The sequence below is a fragment of the Neoarius graeffei genome, chromosome 11, assembly GCF_027579695.1.
Source record: "Neoarius graeffei isolate fNeoGra1 chromosome 11, fNeoGra1.pri, whole genome shotgun sequence".
Taxonomy (NCBI): domain Eukaryota; kingdom Metazoa; phylum Chordata; class Actinopteri; order Siluriformes; family Ariidae; genus Neoarius; species Neoarius graeffei.
Window position 1 is genome coordinate 10,685,701 of NC_083579.1, and position 23,317 is coordinate 10,709,017.

Below are 23,317 nucleotides of genomic sequence, written 5' to 3' on the forward strand. Positions count from 1 at the left end.
TGAAATGCACTGTCTGGTTTCCATGATTTGCAAATCTTCATATTCTGTTTTTATATTTGTTTTACACAGCATCCCAACTTTTTTGGAATTGGGCTTGTAGACTGATTATATACAGTATTTCGCACCGGTGCTGATATCGCTTCCACTGCTGCTCAGGGATTTGTGTGAGTACGTACAGCTCTGTACTTTAGACCTCAAAGAGTTGGGTTTGTTTGTTTTTTAAAGAAGTAAGATGAGCAGAAGAACAATGTCAACGTTCAGTTCAGGGATGTGATTTGGGGCTGGTGAAATTATCTGAAAATTTTAGCCAGGGGTCTGGGGGCCACAGGCCCCCAGCTGGTCCAGGGCAGCGCCCTGGTGGGGGGACAAGGGGGGAAGCCCCCCAAAGCTCCTGGGTTTTGGGGTTTTCTGACTTAAAAATTGTACTAAAATGGCAAGCAAACACACAAGAAAAAACTTGTCATGATTAACAAATTCAGGCCAATTTAATGGTCAACATGCAACTCTGACACACACACACTCTCGCACGCACACACTCTCTCTCGCGCTCTCTCTCTCACTCGCGCACTCTCTCTCACTCGCGCGCACACACACACACACACACATTCTCTCACTCACACCCCAAAGAACCAGCGCGGCAGGGCCCGCTAGCCCCGCGCCTTGGGACGTAATTCGCCCTGAGGCGAGCCGCGGCGCTCCGCTTAGGTTTCGTTTCTATCCCGGGCTCCAGCCCGACTTTGGACGCTCGTAGCTCGGGCAGGGGAGGTCCCAGTATCCCCAAACTTGACAGCCAGAGACCTCTGCCCTCTCCCCAAAGAACGAAATCGCTGAACAAATGTCTCACAGTCTCATGTCCAACGTCTGTAGCAACCTCTTTCTCCAACCATTCCCAGCGGGACTTGTTTTTCACTATTCTGTCGATTTCTTTAACTTGATTTGCATCTTTACGCTCGATCACGGAGGCTGCCATCTTTCAACTCTGTTTGAAGCGAGCTTACGTACAGCTATCTAACAAGCGCGTTCATTGGTTGTTACAGAGCGATGGGCCAATCACGTACCTCGTTTCATCTCAATGGCGTAATTGCGTAAATGACGTAATTACATCAATGAGATGAAACGAGGTACATGATTGGCCCATCGCTCTGTAACAACCAATGAATGCGCTCGCTTCAAACAAAGAGTTGAAAGATGGCAGCCTCCGTGATCGAGGCGTAAAGATGCAAATCCGAGGCTGCCATCTTTCAAACAAAGTCGGAACGAATAGGATACGAATGTGGATTTGAGGGAAAAATTGGAAACATTTTTTTCAAGTTTTGAGGTGAAAAAAGCGGAATTCCACGAATTCGCGGAAAAATCACATCCCTGTCAGTTACATTGTTGTTCTGAACATTTACAACACTAATGTTGCAAATGTTCAGGTGTGTGTGTGTTCTGATCTCTCTTACCCATTGATGTGGCCGCGAATAAACACGCCTCACCTTGTGTTTGAACTTGTTGGAGTTCTTGTTCTCCTTCTTGTTCAGGTCGATGAAGTAGTGTGTGATCTTCTCTTTGGTGCGAGGGTCCATGTCCCAGCAGATCTTAAAGGAGTCGCAGGTGATGTTGCTAATCCGAATGTTCATGGGCACGGGGAGCTCCATCTCCACCACACCGCTCTCCTCCACCTTACCTGCACACACAATTAGAAAACGTTTCCTTCATACACAGTTAGTAACCTGAAGACCTTCAACTCTGAGTCTCATTTATATCCTCCCTCTCTCTTACACACACACAACAAAGGACGTTGTGACAGATTCGCCTTCGTTTCCTGTCTTGAGTAATTAAACCTGTTAATAATCACAAATGCAGTGTTATTAATCCCAATGTAGAAAGAAATAAAATATCACTCGCAATATTTTTTAAAAAGCCTGTCCACCTTCCTCCACCTCGAGTATACACAGTCATCTCAAGACAGTGAGTGTGTCAAAGAGAACACACGACAAGCTTATCAGGAGGAGTCCTCCCGGGGTGTACGCCCTCACACACTCCGAAAACGGAAGGACAAAACCAAACCAAAAAAAAAAAAAAAAAAAGTGACAGCGTCTGCATACATTAGCTCATTTTCACTTCTGCTCTGTTCAAAGTCAGCACGCAACGATAATTCACAATACCAGAATAAAAAAAAATAAAAAAAACCACACAATCATCATCAGTCTGTGTAATCTTTCTTCCCCCCAAGCTGTAACTGCATTGTTTATTAAAGTAAAATAGTGGAAACACATGTGACTTCACTGTAGGTGGAAGTAACACAGCTCTAGAAATCACAGCTGTTGTGTGATTGAGTACAAATAGATTAAAACAAGAAACCAGGGCTCTCTTTTTACAGACTGTGGAAAGATAAAAGAGAAGGAAATGGAGGAAGTAGAAATGTTTATAAAAAAGTTTATTAACCCCTTTAATGCCCTTGGACAAGTCATGTACGTCATATCATCTTTTACTGCTGTGCCTTATGACAGGAGAATGTTTTAGGCATTGACTGTACAAGCGTGCAAACGGCGCGCTTTTAGGCGCATTCCGCTTTTTCCCCGGCATTTTGGGCGACTTGTGTAATTCGTGCAGATCCGAAGAGTTTTGGTTTTTTTTTTTTTTTGGGGGGGGGGGGGGGGGGTTGCTCTCCGGTAATCCACTCTGGTAGTAATGATAGACCCGAGTACTGTGCAGACCATACAACGTTTGGTTCCCCCTGGTGGATATATGGAACCATTGACAGCAGAGATAGTAAGATTGACAGTGTAGCTGCTGGCTGCTATTATAATATTCAACAGCGTTCCGTTACAAACTGCTAGCTGCTACACTGTCAGTGGATGGAACCGATGGCTGGGCAATCTGGTTGCTAAGGAACGTGACTCCCGGGCTTTTCCTCAGATAGGTGTGTTCATTTATCAACTTGCTGAATTTCATCTACTAGTGTGTATTTCTTTGGAGCCTCGGTGACTGGGAGTAAACGATCAGCGTTGAAGTGGAAGTCATTTACTCGTCTACAATCAAAGCGTAAGTGTTAAAATAATTGTGCATATATATATTAACTATGGCCGAATCCCATTTCACCCCTTGGACCAACCCCTTGGCCCTTCCCCTCCATTTTGCGCGTTCACGTGAAGGGGTAGGGGTATCCCAATCCCAGTTAACGCGGAGGGGTAGGGGAAGGGGGAGGGCTTCTGTACCCCTCCAAACGGAGATTTTCCTGGAGCAGACTCCGAACGAAGGGGTTTGAGTGATTTCCCACAATGCCATGCGGATTTCAGCGAGATTTCATGCGGATTTCAGAAAGATGGCGGTTCCCGCGGCGAAAGATTGTCATAAATGTATTTTCTCCATTATTTACGTGTTTTAAGTTTTTATCCAGAGGGAACACGCCGCTTGATTCGCTTTCGAGCTGAGAATGAGCAGCGATTTCTGAAATCCAAGCTGCTGCTAAAAAGCTTTGGGAGTGAGTATTGTTTTCGGTTGCTTTACTGCGTACGTTTTGTTCTGTTATTCTCGCTTTTATTGTTTACATGAGTGTTCTGACACCTCATTCTGTCGGATGTGGTGCACAAAGCGCCAAAGATATCCCATTCAGTGGTGTTAGTTAACAAATCACACCCTGCCAGCAGAGATTTCTGGCTCTGACTGTAGCGGCTGGTCGCAGCCAATGACGCATTTGATCGCGTTTTGCTAACGTAAACGCTGACGGAGGTACGCGATGACGTATGCGATCGTTGAAGGGCTATCCCAATACGTAAGGGTTGAATTTCAAGCCCTATCCCTTGTAGCTCAGTTTCAAGGGGAAGGGCCAAGGGGAAGGCGGAGGGGAAGGGGGAGGGGTAGGGGTAGAAATTAGAATTGGGATTGGGCCTTTGTCTCTCGTAACCTAGCCTCCTTCATCTAGCCATGACCTATCCTTGGGGTAAAAAAATGCCTGAAAAACGTAATGTTATTTGAGGAGTTGCATGATGACTGTATATGTTCTCAACGTAGTGTCTACATGGGTTAATGACTTGTTTTTTTGTTCCTAGATAATATTTAAGTGCCGTAATACCATTCTATACGTGCAAGAACTGGTCTTATTAAAGCTTGTGGCTGTCTGGCTTAGTTAAAATGCTAACCGTTAGCACCCGACTAGCTGCTATTTTAGAACATCGAGTGATCAAATGGTAATGTGTAACCCATGTGTGTGTTATATGAGTTCGTGGTGCATACATCCATCCGTGGTAGCCACAACATTACAGTCACTTAGGCTGTCTAAATTGAGCAAAAACATTGGCGAATTTCGCCTCCTTTCAAAGTCAATGAGAGCAAAGCGAAATTCGTTTGTGTCGGGATGGACCGTAATGAAGTCTTTATTTAAACATAACGTTCCTTGATAAGTGTCATTCCGTTTCATGCGTTTGCCGGGTGGGCCGTGAGTGCGGCCTAATGTTAAACTAATTAAGATTTGGCCACCGACTTGGCTATACTTACATTGTCAGTGTTGGGTAATTTGGCTTCAGTTACAATCCTGCACCCACTGTGTTGCTATGTTGACAACTAGCTTACTTCTAAACTATTAAAAAGTTTGACATGATTCACCACTTCATTAATAGTCAAAAGAGGGTCCCAGCATTCAAAACGAGACATTTGGGAGGGCTGACAGTGTATAAATTGCTGATTCGATAGGTGGGAGTCAGACCAGTCGAGAAGTACAGTTGCCACAGAATTGTTCAGAAGGGAAGATGTGAAGATGGGCCCAGTAGATAAGAGAATGTGTAGGAGTATGAGGGCTGCAGGAAGGAAGGACAAGGAAGAGAGACAGGGGAAGATGTTGGCAAAACAGAGGAGGCTGAGTGATTTTGGTTGCAGCACATCTTGCGGAAGTGCCCAGGCATCTAAAGCAACAGCTCAAGCTGACGAAAAACAAGAAAGACTGAGACATGCAGCCAAGCAAAAGAATGCTGCCAGACGCAAGGCACTACACAAACTTCAGGAAGTGGCAAAGAAAAGGAAGAAAAAGGAGTAAAGATGGACTGACTTTGGGGTGGGGAACTGAAGATGGATTGGGAACTGAATTAATAAATAATAGTAATTAATAAATGTTCTGTTTTGTTGAAACTGTTGTCTGACTGATATTTTGTTTGTGTGTGTGGTGGGGGGGGGTCCACGTCGCCACGCTACCTCACTCTTTTTTGACCATAGTTGTGTTTGCATCCCTGACTGTAATTCATATGTACCACTGTGAAGTAAAAGTAACGCGCCATGTAAGGTACATAAAAGGAGGTGTTTATGACGAGCAGCGTACATCATAAGGCACAGCGGTAAAAGATTTCATGACGTACGTGACTTGTCCAAGGGCACTGAAGGGGTTAAAAGGCTCATTTGTTATTAACTTTTTCATTTTTAATAAAACGCACATTTTCGTTAATAAGCCGTTATATTTCACTCCAACCTTTACAAATGTGCGTGAATAATTATTGTTGGTTATTAAGAAAATGAACACGAGGTTTGTTGTTTTTTTATTTTAAAAAAGGAATATTTAAATTGATAACGAACAGGAAATTAAATACTGCTTTTTTTTTGGTAATAGAATTTTTTTCATTTAATTTTTCTTCAAAAAATATCGTGACTCGGTTGAAGCATTACATGTCGTGTTCAAAGTTTCGAGCTTTTCATAACTCGGACACCAAAACACACAGATTTCTACAGAATTCATATTTGTGCTAAACAACCTGGAAGTAAGGAATAAGGCACTTGGGGGGGGGGGGGGGGGGGGGTATTAGAAAATAATCAGTGACAGTGTGGTGCAATGTGGCCAGACCAGAAGCTATTACCGTTACCACCCTGAAATTGATTATTTTTCAATAACAGCCTGAAGCCAGAATTGAACTCTTCTTTGTCTCACTCAGAACTTTTCTCGTCTCGTCTCTCGTCTCGTCTTCTTCCGCTTATCCGGGACCGGGTCGCGGAGGCAGCAGTCTAAGCATGGAAGCCCAAACTTCCCTTTCCCCAGACACCTCGGCCAGCTCCTCGGGAAGAACACCGAGGCGTTCCCAGGCCAGCCGAGAGACATAGTCCCTCCAGCGTGTCCTGGGTCTTCCCCGGGGCCTCCTCCCGGGGGGACATGCCTGGAACACCTCCCCAGGGAGGCGTCCAGGAGGCATCCGAAAAAGATGCCCGAGCCACCTCAGCTGGTTCCTCTCGATGTGGAGGAGCAGCGGCTCTACTCCGAGCTCCTCCCGAGTGACTGTGCTTCTCACCCTATCTCTAAGGGAGCGCCCAGCCACCCTGCGAAGGAAACTCATTTCAGCCGCTTGTATCCGAGAACTTTTCTTTTTAACTCTTTTGGCATGATGAATAGATATTTTTGAATTCCAATTAAATTTAAGGTCTGACTAGCACCGTTTTTGCCATCCCAACTGGTCCTACTGCAAAAGTATAGTGACGACCACAGCAGTGGTTTTTATACTTTTCCTCGTTAAATAAGGTTTGGTTCAGGTGATGACCTCATCAGTACCTCATTCAGTAAAATGAGGTGCGTGTTGTGCTTGTGTTGGAATTCCAGCACAGACACTGGGATGAAATGGCTGCCGTACATAGAGATGCTGATTTAAGAAAAAACTGAAGCGCTCTCTTCATTTTTTTTCCAGAGCTGTATTTTGTGCATTTACTAATTCAAACATGCAGTGGTCTGATTGCAGGCTTGTCGTACTTGAGTCCAGGACTCGGACTCGAATCCGACTCGTGCCCTAATTTTAAGGACTCAGACTTGGACTCGTGCATTAACTGCATTCGGACTCGGATTTTTTCTTTATTTTTTTTAAACATGCAATAATACTTTGCCATAAGATTTTTATATCTACATCCATTTTTGTACTAATTTTGTGCAAGAGTGACACTCCTGCGCACCTTGGCGTGTGCATCAGATAGACTCTCGCGCCGTAAATGACTCGTACCTGCACAGGATTAAGGCGTAATCAGTGCGCCGATATAAAAACTGCGAAAATGCACTTACTTTGCGAAGTATTGAGTTGCGTTGCTGACATCACCGAGCCTCATTTCCTTGTTTGGTTCCCTGATTTCCTGTTTCTCGTCTTTGATTCTGCTGAGCCTACGATAGCCTGTTTGTGCCTCGCTCGACCTATCGCCTGTTTCACTGTTTTACGATTTTTTACTGTTTTACATCCGTCTCCGACAGAATACTTCACACTCCCTGATAAAGAGAAGCACGTTCACCTGTTCAGACGTCACGTTCAGGAACAAACTCATGTTAATGGCGCTAAAACGGCCGCCGTCAAATGGTGCGGTTGGAGTCTCGTTCTTGAACTTGACTCAGTTTTCTTTAATGACTCAGACTTGAACACTGGGGACTCGAGACTGGACTCGGACTCGACTACAGCACTGTCCGATTGTCATACATGGACAATATGCACTTGAAATATAGAGACAAATTTTTTTTTTTTATATTCAATGCCTGATAAATAAAAATATATATATTTCTTTCAGACATGCACCCAGCCGTTATGAAAGTAACTTGCGTCTTGCGTCTGAAAATTGAAGATCTGACGAGGTTTAGCGTGAAGATGCAACGAGCACCAAAGAATTTTCATATAGAATTTTCGGCCAACTATTTTAGAAGTTCGACATCAAACAGTGTAGAACAATCCCTGACAAATTTCAAGCATCTAGCACAAATAATTCAAACCTATAATGACTTGTAGAACTTTGTGAGATTTATGGGGTTTTTTTTATTTAGCAATACTCGTTTTTTTAAAGCTGAAATATATCAGAAGCTAAAGAAGATGCGAGCTGAAGAATTTTGCATCATCATCATCATTGCATGAAACAAATCCAAGATGGTCAGATGTGGAATTGACCTGGAATTATCCTTTCATCACTTACATTATAGCAGCTACAAACACTCATTCCCTCACTGGCTGCTGTTTTTTTTCCCCCCTCTTTGTAAAAGTGTCATGTTACTCAGAAACCAGAACATACAAGTCACGATGTAAGCTGTTACTATAGAAACAACAATAACGTATTAGAACATCAACCTGTGATGCATCTTGCAGTCGGAGCTGCTGTTCTCGAAAATTACACCACAGCGCTGTTGAATTTTCCGTCACTGTAGTTCTGGCAGGTTTACACTGTATTAACTCGCGCCTTCTAATAGGTTATCGTTTCTATAGTAACTGCTCGCTCGCTCACTGGGACTTTTACAAAAACGGGTTTAAAAAAAAAAAAAAAGTAATTTTACAAAGAAAAATCTAGAAACGTTGATGGTTTAAGACGTTCCACAATATTAAACGTAACTAGAAATGGTTAAAAAGCACAACATGCCATTCATTAATAAATAAAAAGTGGCCAGGCAGATTCTACCATAACAGAGGCCAGTTAAGTCCCATCTCCTTAAATTGCTGAATTGATTATTTTGATCATTCTATTAAGTTTTTCTAGTAGCATTTGGGGTCTTGGACGTTCACAGTAAATTTTAGGACAGTAGTCCTGGTAACTAATTAATGACATGACAGACATGCTAAATGACAATAGAAACACATCGGTTTCTATCATCAAAACCTGACCGACAAACTAACGGCTACCATCATATTCTGACAGACGCTCTAGATTAGACCCCGAAGCCGCCGCCAGGCGCCGCTAAAACCGCCATTTAGAATTTGAGCCGCCGCCAGCCAATAATTTTGTAAGCCAATTTGAGCCGCTATCTAATAAAATTTGGCTGAGCCACTAAGAATTGTGTACATCAAATAATGGGTTTATCCACATCATGAGCTACAAGAAAAGTGACACAAACATGATCAACTGTACACACTAGTAGTAACACAATAGAGACGTATAGGCATACACTGTAGAGATTTAGAACTGATATCACAGCACAGAGAGCCACCACAAGCTTGCCGTTGTGACTACCTGTCTGGCTTCCCGCCCCTCACACCGTTACCACGATACACTGGGGAACCCGGGAACCCACCCAGAGCATCAATCGACTCCGATATCGACGAGATGGCTGCATTCTTTGCCGCTGCTGAGGGAAAGTGTAAAGGTATTTTTTTTTTTGTTTGTTTGTTTCACATACTTCGAGATTGATAAAAAAAAAGTACTCCACCACTCTACTTTCATCATAGTAAGATAGCTGCCAGTCCTTCACTGGTCATTGCTAGTGAGAGTAGATAGCTAGATGCCTTCCTCGAACAATCCAGATTAGCTTATTATTAGCATTGAACTACAATCTTGCTAGATTTATATTTACAATGAAGTAAGAGACCAGGGGACCTGTGGTAATTTGCTATTTATTCCCCCCATTTGTTTGATCCGTTCGCCCGGATATATGCCACACAGTGACGTCCAGTATCAGCCATTTGTAGCCATAAACATTTTGGTGGCTGCAGCAGCCATTAAGGTTTTGGCTGAGTCAGCTAGCCAGCCAATAATTTCATCAGCCAGCCATTATCCTGAAAACAAACGGCTTCGGGGTCTACTCTAGATGACAATAGCAACAAAACTGTTTCTTACATTATTAATCTGACAAATTTAGTAATAATATTAAATACCTCATCACTAGAACCAAATAATAAAATAAAATATTGAAATAAAAAACATAACATTTATTTTCAAAATTGAAATATCAACAATAATTGTCAGAACAGTGACGATAGACACGACTGGGTCACTTTCGCGGGGAAATAACACATTGAAATGGCCTGTCGGCTGAAAGGGTTGCAAGTGGCTCGGATTTATCTCAACTTACGATAGTTTTCCTCCAGAAAAATTTTAATATGAATGCACAAATATATTCTCAATGTTTCTATCGTCAAAAATTTCTATCGTCAGGATAGCTGACTGAAAATCTTACCTTGATTTATTTGATGAAATCTAGCTGTCAGAACTCCAAGTCTTGCCCGGAAGTAAATGTCTGCTGTCACAAAAATCATGCGCAGTAGAATTTCCTCTTTGCGTCAGTCAACATGTGCGTGGCGAGGGCTTGAATTTTGCTATCGTCAGGTGCGTTAGACTGACAGACTGACGATAGCATTTTTTAAAAATAACTGTGGGCTTCTCTCGTGAACGAAATAGTTTTTTCGCTGTTAATCTATTTCAACTCTATCTGTTGCTGACACACCAACACTACCGATTTGTGCGGTAAACTACCGGTTTTTAACTTCTGTCAACGCCTACCGCTTTTGTACGTAATGTCAACGTTTTTTAGATTTCTCAGAAAAAAAAAATCCCACACTAAAGTTCTGAACATGCTTTGCCGGTGGTTCGTGCGTTATTTTGGCATCACGAATACTGGAAATGCGCAAGACCAACCATTTATTCATTCGGTGCCGTTTGCTCACTTCTCTATTTCCAGTGTTATGGACGTGACACTTGAACTCAAAATGGCAACAAATGACCCAGTGCATGTTTTATTGTCTCCCAGTATTTAAACAGGTGTTGCATATTTTAAGGCTGTACCATACTGGAGAAGTGATAGAACAAGAACAATTCCCATAGTACATCTAGGGCATGCCAGAAAACGCCAATAAAAGATGCGTTATGGATGTGACAGAAAAAGTATCACTTTTCTTGGGTGACTGTACATTTTTATCAAACTCTGTGAAATCGTAAACCTAATGTCGAAATGGAGATATCCGTTTGATAGAGGGGTCCAAGGTGAATATTAAAAAATCTTTGTTTAAAATATTTTGTATTTCATGCAGAGTTTCGGAAGGAAAAGTCAGCGTTATGGATGTGACGAAATTCCGTTATGGATGTGATGCGTCTGAAATAGACATGGCATATGTTTAGAAAATCAGTAATTTAACCACCATAACCCTTTGAAAAACTCTCTAAATATCAGCTAAAACTATCAAAGTTCTTAAATAATATTTAGGATGGCTATTGTTTTGCTGTTTTGTGGATTTTAGCATACATTTCTGTGGCTTGTGGCAATAATATAGAATTGTACATGATCAAAGTTGGTTTTAGCTTGGGTTTTACATTATAAGAAAGAAAGACTGACCGTGACATATTAGGTTGGTTACAAATTGGTTCAACTTATTCACATCTGTAAAATACAGGCCTACAGTGGTGCTTGAAAGTTTGTGAACCCTTTAGAATTTTCTATATTTCTGCATAAATATGACCTAAAACATCATCAGATTTTCACACAAGTCTGAAAAGTAGATAAAGAGAACCCAGTTAAACAAATGAGACAAAAATATTATACTTGGTCATTTATTTATTGAGGAAAATGACCCAATACTACATATCTGTGAGTGGCAAAAGTATGTGAACCTTTGCTTTCAGTATCTGGTGTGACCCCCTTGTGCTGCAATAACTGCAACTAAACGTTTGCGGTAACTGTTGATCAGTCCTGCACACCGGCTTGGAGGAATTTTAGCCCATTCCTCCGTACAGAACAGCTTCAACTCTGGGATGTTGGTGGGTTTCCTCACATGAACTGCTCGCTTCAGGTCCTTCCACAACATTTCGATTGGATTAAGGTCAGGACTTTGACTTGGCCATTCCAAAACATGAACTTTATTCTTCTTTAACCATTCTTTGGTAGAACGACTTGTGTGCTTAGGGTCGTTGTCTTGCTGCATGACCCACCTTCTCTTGAGATTCAGTTCATGGACAGATGTCCTGACATTTTCCTTTAGAATTCACTGGTATAATTCAGAATTCATTGTTCCATCAATGATGGTAAGCTGTCCTGGCCCAGATGCAGCAAAACAGGCCCAAACCATGATACTACCACCACCATGTTTCACAGCTGGGATAAGGGATAAGGTTCTTATGCTGTATTGCAGTGGTTTCCTTTCTGCAAACATAACGCTTCTCATTTAAACCAAAATTCTATTTTGGTCTCATCCATCCACAGAACATTTTTCCAATAGCCTTCTGGCTTGTCCACGTGATCTTTAGCAAACTGCAGACAAGCAGCAATGTTCTTTTTGGAGAGCAGTGGCTTTCTCCTTGCAACCCTGCCATGCAGACCACTGTTGTTCAGTGTTCTCCTGATGGTGGACTCATGAACATTAGCCAATGTGAGAGAGGCCTTCAGTTGCTTAGAAGTTACCCTGGGGTCCTTTGTGACCTCGCCGACTATTACACGCGACATTTCTCTTGGAGTGATCATTGTTGGTCGACCACTCCTGGGGAGGGTAACAATGGTCTTGAATTTCCTCCATTTGTACACAATCTGTCTGACTGTGGATTGGTGGAGTCCAAACTCTTTACAGATGGTTTTGTAACCTTTTCCAGCCTGATGAGCATCAACAACGCTTTTTCTGAGGTCCTCAGAAACCTCCTTTGTTTGTGTCATGATACATTTCCACAAACATGTGTTGTGAAGCTCAGACTTTGATAGATCCCTGTTCTTTAAATAAAACAGGGTGCCCACTCACACCTGATTGTCATCCCAATTGATTGAAAACACCTGACTCTAATTTCACCTTCAAATTAACTGCTAATCCGAGAGGTTCACATACTTTTGCCACTCAGAGATATGTAATATTGGATTATTTTCCTCAGTAGATAAATGACCAAGTATAATATTTTTGTCTCATTTGTTTAACTGGGTTCTCTTTATCTACTTTTAGGACTTGTGTGAAAATCTGATGATGTTTTAAGTCATATTTATTCAGAAATATAGAAAATTCTAAAGGGTTCACAAACTTTCAAGCACCACTGTAGGTGATATCTCTGGGAGTGGTTTTGATGTATTACATGTTGCCTTATTTTTGCATGGTGAGGTTGACATTTACATGGAATTGCCCTTTCGTTGGCAGTGTGCATGTGGTGTGTTTGTGATAAAATTGCTTAGATTCTAGTTAGGATAAAAGGCTCTGAACGGGTTTGATGCAGAAGATTTCCTCATAGATCTCTACTATCATTTCCAGGAAAGGTGAGCATTACTGCAATTCAAACATTTATTAAAGTTTCCTTTGACATTTTTTTTTTTTGCTAGTATTATTATTTAATATTTATTGCTATTTTGAACTGACATGTTCCTTGATAAAATATATGTTTTCACTTTACTATTTTTTATTTAATATTTATTGCTATTTTGAACTCTGATATGATTTATAAAATAAACACCTGAGGGAACGCAATAGTGTACAATTATTTCCTTTTATATTTTCAGCGCAAAACGGAAGGACCAACTTAAAGAAATAACTTAAAGAAATTTAAGTTGGGAATTTCCAACTTAAAGAAGTCAGCTGGGGAAAGATGGACATGCAAAAGCCAGTGTATATGAAGACACCCATGGGATTAGGAATACATTGTGTGGTATTCTGGCGTCCAAAATGAACATTTTCAAAGACACCACTTGTTTCAGCTGGAGTCCAGATGAAAAACTTGTGACAAGTGCTAAATCTGCAACATATAAAGCATTACATTAGATCAGATGATCAAATCTGTGTACTAAAATGTACTTATTTGATTCCGATTTATGTTTAGTTGTGTTTTATGCTTTGTTTAAAGTGAATTAGTAGCAACGTCTTTAAAAACAATTGTCCGCCAAAATTTGAAATTGCCAATTTGTGCAACGGTACCGTGCGCGAGTAAAATCTACCTCTTTTTCTTGTGAAAAGGTTGGCATGTATGCTGTTGACACCTAAAAATGATAAAGCCTGCTTCCACACGATAACTACCAAAGATCCGTAATGGCCGAGTCTATCGTCAGGTCATCTGACAGAAATTCACTGACGATAGCAACAGGGATAACGAAAGGGATTTTTAAAATGGGAGTTGTGTCTGTCAGATATGTCAAAGAAATAGAACTTTATTCTTTAAAAATCTTTTATTGATATACTCCGTGTATTTTTAAATGACGTGCTGTTTTAGAAGACCAAATACCAGATTTTCAATCTTGAAAATATTACCTCACTGAAAAAAGGACAAGAAAAATTTCTTATTTTGTGGGCAAGTGGTTAATGGATCCAGTTACGGTAGAATCTGCCGCCAGTGAGCGTTCTATATTTCTGAGGAACACCCATCCACCTAGCCTGGGAAATCCCATGCTGCTTTGCACAATCGTTCCGATCTGAAAAGACAGCATGGAAACTATGGTCTAAAGGCTCGCCTGAGTTAGGGAGCCAATCAGAGAGTGGGGAGGGGTGGAAAGACGGTGACGCGTACTACTCGACAAACGGAAGCTTGTAGTTTATTTGGGACTGTTTACGGATCACGTTTAACATGGCGGCGAGCGATACGAACCAAACTTTCGATCAAGCTTTAGACACTGTTCTGAATAGTTTAGAGCAGGGCTTTTCAAAGTGTGGGGCGCGCCCCCCCTGGGGGGCGCCAGAGTTCTTCAGGGGGGGCGCAACATGAGAGACAAAATGGATCGGTTTTTAGCTGTCTATGGTTTTTAGTACCTAAAGCTACAGTGAGTGAGGAGACAAAGTCTGGGCCAAGCAAAAAAACAGAGCCTCCAGGATGTTGCGATTTGCAACTTCAGCGCAAATTCAACCAATCCCCGCGAATTCAGGGCGGTGTTGCAATTATATCCAATCACCGCAACTTTCCCGCAAATTTGACCAATCGTTGGCATCGTCTTGAGGTGACGTCGACAAACTACCTTCCGCCTTACTTCCGTGTGTTCAAGAGAAGCAGCATGCGCGTCGTGTTGCCAGACTGGATGATTTCAAGTGCATTTTGGCGGGTTTTGAACATATTTTGGACTGGAAAACGTCAGCAGTATCTGGCAACACTGAAAGTGTGTTATGTTTACAGTGAAGGACTGTGTGCACTTTATTTATTTTTTTTTTTACTTAATACAAGAAGTTAATGGATGCCAACATTTTTGCTAAAATGGTATTTTATTTTCCATTGTTTAGGCAGCTTCAGCATCATACTGTGAGATTCTGTTCAAATTGTTTTTTTCTTCTATGAAGCCTGAGCCATTTATTTTATTAGTTTATAATTATTGTTTAATTTAGTCTTCAGGAGAGACTGCCTGCACACAGTACTAGTATTAATAGTTTTTTTTTTTACATGAAAGCTGAGGCATTTATATTATATTTTAAGGTAACTTCATGTTGTGCTGTGAGGTTCTCTGCACTTTAACTTTTGAACCAACAGGTGCATTTGGATAAGTAAAGCCTATTTTTCTGCATTTTTGTAGTCCTGGTAATCTTTTATATTGGTAAAGTTGTTTATAGGACCATTTCTCTTTGTTTTTTTAATCAATAGGTTTTCAGTAATAACTTAATATTTAACATATCACTCAATTTTAATCACAAAAAGAGAAAATCGCAACAATTTCTCGCAACTTTCACTTCCTCCCGCAATGTAATCGCAACAAAAACCTAAAAAACACCGCAACTTTCATCGCAATTTTTTGGAAACCCCCCCGCAACATCAGACATTTTAGCCCACAACAATCACAAAAAAGGCCCGCGGAATCCTGGGGGACTGGAAAAAGAAGGAAGTATGACCACGATTATTTAAAGTTTGGATTTTCATGGACTGGATCTGAAGATGCTCCACTGCCACAGTGTGTTGTCTGCCAAGAAGTGCTAGCTAACGATGCTATGGGATGTTTAAAATGTGTAAAACAAGATGTTTTAAAAAGCACAGATGTTTAAAATGTGAAAAAGAAAAAAATAATGTGTACAACAACCATTTTTTTAAAAATACGAATGGAACATTAAGTATAACAACAACAAAAATTGTAAGGGGGGCGCTGTTGTTTATTTGCTCTCCGAGGGGGGGCTGACTCTCCCACACTTTGAAAACCCCTGGTTTAGAGCGAAAGTTTGTTTTAAAAAACTCTTCTTCGCCTCTTCGTCGCTCTAACTACGTCACCGGGTACAACTGCCATGATTGGCCATGGGCTACGTATACGCCAAATGACAGACATTCGCAACGTCCAATAAACGGCCGTTGACAATCGTATAACCACACCTCCCCTACGAGAAATTCAATCGGCGGATTCCAGACCATATTTCACTTGTGATATGGTCTGGTGTTAACCAGACTACCATCCACCTGCTGTGGCCTCAAATCACGCAGATACAAAAATCAAGAGATTTAACCTTATTTAAACATCAGAACGGGAAAAATTGTGATCTCACAGTGAAGTGTGACTTTCTTCCACTGTGGCATGGGTGTTGGTTTGAGCATTTCAGAAACGGCTGATCTCTTGGGGCGAGTTTACACAGACAGAATAGGGCGAAAAACAAAAAACCTCATCGAGCGAGCGACAGTTCTGTGGGTGGAAACAAACACCTTGTTGATAAGGGAGGTCAGAGGAAAATGGCCAGATTGGTTCGAGCTGCCAGGAAGGAACGCGTATAGTAACTCATATAATCACTCTTTACAACTGTGGTGAGCAGAAAAGCATCTCAGCACGCAACAGAACACCACAATATTGGGTTCCACTCCTGCAGCCAAGAACAGGCATCTTAAGATCAAGAAGAAGAAACCTTTGTCACATGCACACTTCAAGCACAGTGAAATTCACCCTCTGCATTTAACCCATCTGAAGCAGTGAACACACGCGCACGCTCAGAGCAGTAGGCAGTAGGGTTGGGCGGTATTACGGTAAGAAGGTATCCCGAGGTATCCAAAAGTACCAACGGTATCGGTCTCATTACCGTCATTTTAAAAATATATATAATATCTAAATAAATATGGAGTACATGAGGTCATAATATAAAATAATAAATTGAAGATCATCCCGAATAACTGTGTGATCGTATTTTCACTAATTCTATCAATTTCCTAAAGAAGTTCTCATCGCGTGCAGGGTTGTTTATGTCGTTACCATGGCAACCCTGCGTGACATTTTGGAGTCTGACAGAAAGCTTCGCAAGAGACTGAGACCGGGGGTGTCATGGCTCAGATGGCTAAGGCACCGTACCATAAATCCGGGGACCCGGGTTCGATTCCGACCCGAGGTTATTTCCCGATCCCGTCTCTCTCTCCCCCGCTCATTTCCTGTCTCTCTATACTGTCCTATCTAAAAAAAAAAAGAGCCTGAGACCGCGGTTGAAAGATGGCAAGTCAAGATAACGAGTTAGTGGCAAAAAAAAAATACAACATCGGCAGTGTGGCAGTATTTTGGTTTCAAACCAAACGAAAAATCTAATATGTCCCCTAAGGCACACCATAGCCTGGGGTACTCCACTTCCACGAGATCTCTCCAATGAGTTGTGTTTTGAGTAGGTTACATGAGTAACAACAAGGTAAAATAATATAACGTATGACATTTGGGATGTGGGTAATAAACGTTTGAAATGTCATCTACTGAAGAAACGGAAGAAAACATCGTAGCGTAAACTGTTCGGTTTCTGGTGGGAATTAGCAATGCGCTTGCTATCTTTGTTGGGTGTGTTAAACCGTATGGATTTAAGTGGAATAATTGTAAGGAGTTATGTGATCAAGACAACGTTTTAAGCAAGGTAAGGCCATTTGATTATTAATTTCCCCGCCATGGCATGACGTGGGCCCATATGATTTTGCCTTGTGCAGCTACCGCGCATTTGAATTAGGTTCGCCTCATTTGCGCTGAAGAATATGGTTTATCGCGCAGTCTAAACGGACTTGGGTGTTGGTTGATTCTTTTTCTTTTTTTTATTTCCCATGCTTGAAAGGGTATGATCCTGCTCATCGTGTACTTTTTTTGATGGAGTAGGTGAAATAGTGCTGCAAATGGCGTTTCAACGCAGACATGTGTAAACGACAGTTGAATGCTATTTTCAAGATGAAGGAAGAGCTGCGCGATGCTTTGAAATATCTCTTAATCCATTCATCAATGCACAAAATTCGCTTTGCTGCTTAATCCATACCACAATGCACACAATTCGCTATGCTGCTTTTAAATAGTACATTTGAGGCATAGGCGCACGTTACACAGTAGGCCGAAACAAAATATTATTTTTTTCTCGGTAATACCGTATACCCCGGGAAAACACAGAGACGGTTTAAAGGTATCAAAATTTGGATACCGCCCAACCCTAGTAGGCAGCCACACCAGAGCACCCGGAGGAAACCCACGCAGACAAAGGGAGAACATGCAAACTCCACACAGAAAGGCCCTCGCCGGCCGCTGGGCTCGAACCCAGGACCTTCTTGCTGTGAGGCGACAGCGCTAACCACTGCACCACCCAAACGAAGTTCCTATTAAAGTGGCTGGCGAGTGTGTATAATTGCTGTCATGTGTGTATATAAGATGAATAAGACACTTCGGTGTGCTGTTCTTGGTAACAAAGTGGTAACAGGGTGGTGACTCAGCTTCCTGTTGTTGATTCTTTTCCTAACGCCGCAGCATGATGATTGTGTCGTCCTTATTTCTGACCAACCAGAATCGAGAATAACAGCGCAATTCAGGCTTCACTGTACACCAAGTTTAAAATCCCAAAGACGCCACAGCCGTCCAGCGTCGTCATGGGCAACAGATACTGACGTCAGGACGATATCTTTAAATGGCACGGAATTAAAGTGCCCTTTATATAGGAGCTCGAATAAGAAGCGAGCGCGCTGCGGTCTCGGCACAGCTAAAGCCTCAAACAAAGAAATGTCTTTCACACAAGCACACAACCTGCTGCTCTCTCTTGCTTTCTTTCTCCCTCCCTCACACACACGGAGTAGTTTCCATGGCAACTTGCCAAGCTGATTAAACACGTTTTTCTCGGGGCGAACAGCGACGCGGTGCCTCGAGTCAGAAATCAACCGAGACCACAGAAGGTTCGGGAAGACGTCTGAAGAAATGTTAATCCTACGCAACACGTTTTCTAACACTGTTTCATGAAAGGATGCTTTATTCCAGGGTTACGCTTCAAATTAACTTGTGTAAAAGAGGATGACTGAGTCGACGGCTTTATCGCCATCGCTTCGTTACAGAAACACATACGTCTTATAGCAAAAAAAAAATTCCAAGGTATTGAAAGAAAATATTTTAAATTCATACCGATTATCTTCCAAGATGATACAATGCACGTTTCCGTACGTGATCAACAGTCTGATGTATGAAAGATGCTTTCAAAGGAACAAGCATACACCAGGGGTTCTCAACCTTTTCTACTTTCAGGCCCATACAGTGGTGCTTGAAAGTTTGTGAACCCTTTAGAATTTTCTATATTTCTGCATAAATATGACCTAAAACATCATCAGATTTTCACACAAGTCCTAAAAGTAGATAAAGAGAACCCAGTTAAACAAATGAGACAAAAATATTATACTTGGTCATTTATTTATTGAGGAAAATGATCCAATATTACATATCTGTGAGTGGCAAAAGTATGTGAACCTCTAGGATTAACAGTTAATTTGAAGGTGAAATTAGAGTCAGGTGTTTTCAATCAATGGGATGACAATCAGGTGTGAGTGGGCACCCTGTTTTATTTAAAGAACAGGGATCTATCAAAGTCTGATCCTCACAACACATGTTTGTGGAAGTGTATCATGGCACGAACAAAGGAGATTTCTGAGGACCTCAGAAAAACCGTTGTTGATGCTCATCAGGCTGGAAAAGGTTACAAAACCATCTCTAAAGAGTTTGGACTCCACCAATCCACAGTCAGACAGATTGTGTACAAATGGAGGAAATTCAAGACCATTGTTACCCTCCCCAGGAGTGGTCGACCAACAAAGATCACTCCAAGAGCAAGGCGTGTAATAGTCGGCAAGGTCACAAAGGACCCCAGGGTAACTTCTAAGCAACTGAAGGCCTCTCTCACATTGTCTAATGTTAATATGCATGAGTCCATCATCAGGAGAACACTGAACAACAATGGTGTGCATGGCAGGGCTGCAAGGAGAAAGCCACTGCTCTCCAAAAACAACATTGCTGCTCATCTGCAGTTTGCTAAAGATCACGTGGACAAGCCAGAAGGCTATTGGAAAAATGTTTTGTGGACGGATGAGACCAAAATAGAACTTTTTGGTTTAAATGAGAAGCGTTATGTTTGGAGAAAGGAAAACACTGCGTTCCAGCATAAGAACCTTATCCCATCTGTGAAACATGGTGGTGGTAGTATCATGGTTTGAGCCTGTTTTGCCGCATCTGGGCCAGGACGGCTTGCCATCATTGATGAAACAATGAATTCTGAATTATACCAGCGAACTCTAAAGGAAAATGTCAGGACATCTGTCCATGAACTGAATCTCAAGAGAAGGTGGGTCATGCAGCAAGACAACGACCCTAAGCACACAAGTCGTTCTACCAAAGAATGGATAAAGAAGAATAAAGTTCATGTTTTGGAATGGCCGAGTCAAAGTCCTGACCTTAATCCAATCGAAATGTTGTGGAAGGACCTGAAGCGAGCAGTTCATACGAGGAAACCCACCAACATCCCAGAGTTGAAGCTGTTCTGTACGGAGGAACGGGCTAAAATTCCTCCAAGCCGGTGTGCAGGACTGATCAACAGTTACCGCAAACGTTTAGTTGCAGTTATTGCTGCACAAGGGGATCACACCAGATACTGAAAGCAAAGGTTCACATACTTTTGCCATTCACAGACATGTAATATTGGATCATTTTCCTCAATAAATAAATGACCAAGTATAATATTTTTGTCTCATTTGTTTAACTGGGTTCTCTTTATCTACTTTTACGACTTGTGTGAAAATCTGATGATGTTTCAGGTCATATTTATGCAGAAATATAGAAAATTCTAACGGGTTCACAAACTTTCAAGCACCACTGTATATTCATACTTGTAACGAGTCGGGGCCCATTAAAAAAAAGATCCCCAATTATTCTGGCCCATCTATTCTATTTTATTAGAATTGAATAATCTATTGTAAAAAGTGTATTAATGAGATCCAACATCACTGCCTGTTACAGACAGGAGCCCAGGAATTAAATACAGTGAGAGTAAAAAGTATTTGATCCCTTGCTGATTTTGTTGGTTTGCCCACTAATAAAGACATGATCATTCTATACTTTTTTTTTTTTTTTTTTTTAGATATTTTTTTTTGGGCTTTTTGCACCTTTATTGGATAGGACAGTGTAGAGACAGGAAATGAGCGGGAGAGAGAGACGGGAAGGGATCGGGAAATGACCTCGGGCCGGAATCGAACCCGGGTCGCCCGCATTCATGGTATGGCGCCTTAACCACCTGAGCCACGACGCCCCCATCATTCTATACTTTTAACGGTAGATGTATTCTAACATGGAGAGACAGAATATCAAAAAGAAAATCCAGAAAATAACTTTAAAGAATATATATTAATTGATTCGTATTTCATTGAGGGAAATAAGTATTTGATCCCCTAGTATGCATTAGGAGTTCTGGCTTTCACAGACCAGTTAGACACTCCCAATCAACTTGTTACCTGAATTGAAGACGCCTGTTCTAACTAATCACCTGTACGAAAAAGACACCTGTTCACAGAATCGGACAATCAGACAGATTCCAAACTCTCCAACATGGGTAAGACCAAAGAACTCTCTCAGGACCTCAGAGACAGGATTGCTGACCTGCACAAATCTGGAATGGGCTACAAAAACATTAGCAAGATGCTGGGTATCAAAGTAACAACCATTGGTGCAATTGTGAGAAAATTTAAGAAGTATAACGTGACCATGAATAGACCTCGGTCTGGTGCTCCACAGAAGATTTCACCTCGTGGGGTGGCAATGATCATGAGAACTGTGGCCATGTACACACGTAGCCGGGTATTTTTAAAACCGAACATTTTCCCCCCCTCCGTTTATAAAAATGTTTTATCCACACCACCTCGTCTTTGAAAAAAATCCCTTCCACACATAACCGAACATCTGCGTTTTCACTCACATTCATAAGCATTCCAAACCTGTAGATGGCATTATTTCCCCAAATCCTACCCCCTAATCACATCAGAATAGCCCTCTGTTGGCGTCACTTCCGCCTAAACATAAAACATGGCGCCAAGCTCGTTCGTCTGGACAGACTCGGAGACAGAATTGCTTCTAAACACAATTTTGGAGTATAAACTTCAAAAGACGCAAGAAAACGTTGATTGGGAATCTTGTCAAAGCAAATATGTGGACATATTGACCCTATTTTGGAGCAGTAGTTGGGCTTCTAAAATTAAACATGTAAATAGCACCTGCACAATAATTAACGCTTTCAAGGCACTACTCCGATCCATTACTCTTTGTCCATGCTTAATCTGGCTTCTGCAGTAAACAAAGGTCGCACGTTTGACGTCAGGGCAGATTTGTTGTCATTTGCCTGTGTTACCTTCTGGCTCTCTCCTTTTAGTTATGCTGTCATAGTTAGTTGCCGGAGTCCCTGCTTGTACTCGGTGCAATATGTATACTGTTCCTACTTATTCAGGTGACATTGGGCATACCTAACCACCTGTGTTTTCTTTCTCTCCCCCCCCCACCCCAAATCTGTCCCTCTGAGTTACATGGAGTCAACAGGAAATCTTTTGGTGGAGACGGTGGGGACCTCGACTGGCTATCGTAGCCTGCAGGGAATCGGCCGTCAGACATTCTGTCGCATGTCCCAGACCCGGTGAAATGTAACTGAATTGTCTTGGCCAGGCCTAAGGGTCCCATCTGCATCTCATCATTGCTGAGGAGTGTGCTCCCATCACCCAATCAAGCATCCAGCCAGAGCAGGTCATGATATATTTTTTACCATATTAACATGCCATTGTGTGTTATGCCTGATGTAAAGACTCTCGTCTCTGCGAGCCTACCACACAGATTTAATACTTGTCATTTTTAGGGCATACCTAACAACGTGTTTTCTTTCTCTCTCTCTCTCTCTTCCCCCCATCTGTCCCTCTGAGTTACATGTTGATCCTGGGATTGAGATGCTGGCCTCTTCTGCCCCTCGGACCTGCTTGATCCATCCTGGTGCCCTGTGTCTGATCGGAGTTTTATCGCACCACTCCTGTGAAGGACGGCCCCATGAGGACAGTTGAGGGTTATACCTGTTAAAACTGTTAATATTATAGTCAGGCTGTCTGTTGTTGCCCAAATGAGGATGGGTTCCCTTTTGAGTCTGGTTCCTCTCGAGGTTTCTTCCTCATGTCGTCTGAGGGAGTTTTTCCTTGCCACCGTCGCCACAGGCTTGCTCATTGGGGATAGATTAGGGATAAAATTAGCTCATGTTTTAAGTCGTTCAAATTCTGTAAAGCTGCTTTGCGACAATGTTTATTGTTAAAAGCGCTGTACAAATAAACTTGATTTGATTTGATTTTTTTGGCGCAGATTGTGACGTTCTAAAACGCAAAACTCCGGTTATCTCTGTCTACACGAAAAGGCATACACGGAGTTTTCAAAAATCTTCACTTTGCCCGGAGTTTTTTTAAATATTCGTTTTTGATGCGTTTTCATGTGGATGACAGGCCAAAACGTAGAAAAATA

The 23,317-nt window shown here is 41.8% G+C and overlaps 1 protein-coding gene across 2 annotated transcripts in view; it reads right to left on the reverse strand.

The window, feature by feature from the left end:
* Positions 1-23,317, reverse strand: part of phyhipla (phytanoyl-CoA 2-hydroxylase interacting protein-like a) — a 98,899-nt gene that overhangs the window by 14,652 nt on the left and 60,930 nt on the right. Inside the window, exon 2 of one of the 2 annotated variants that reach the window (XM_060933404.1) lies at positions 1,479-1,669. In XM_060933404.1, the coding sequence (XP_060789387.1) occupies positions 1,479-1,669 (191 nt within the window). The remainder of the gene's footprint in view (positions 1-1,478; positions 1,670-23,317) is intronic. The other variant, XM_060933405.1, reaches the window with a different exon arrangement.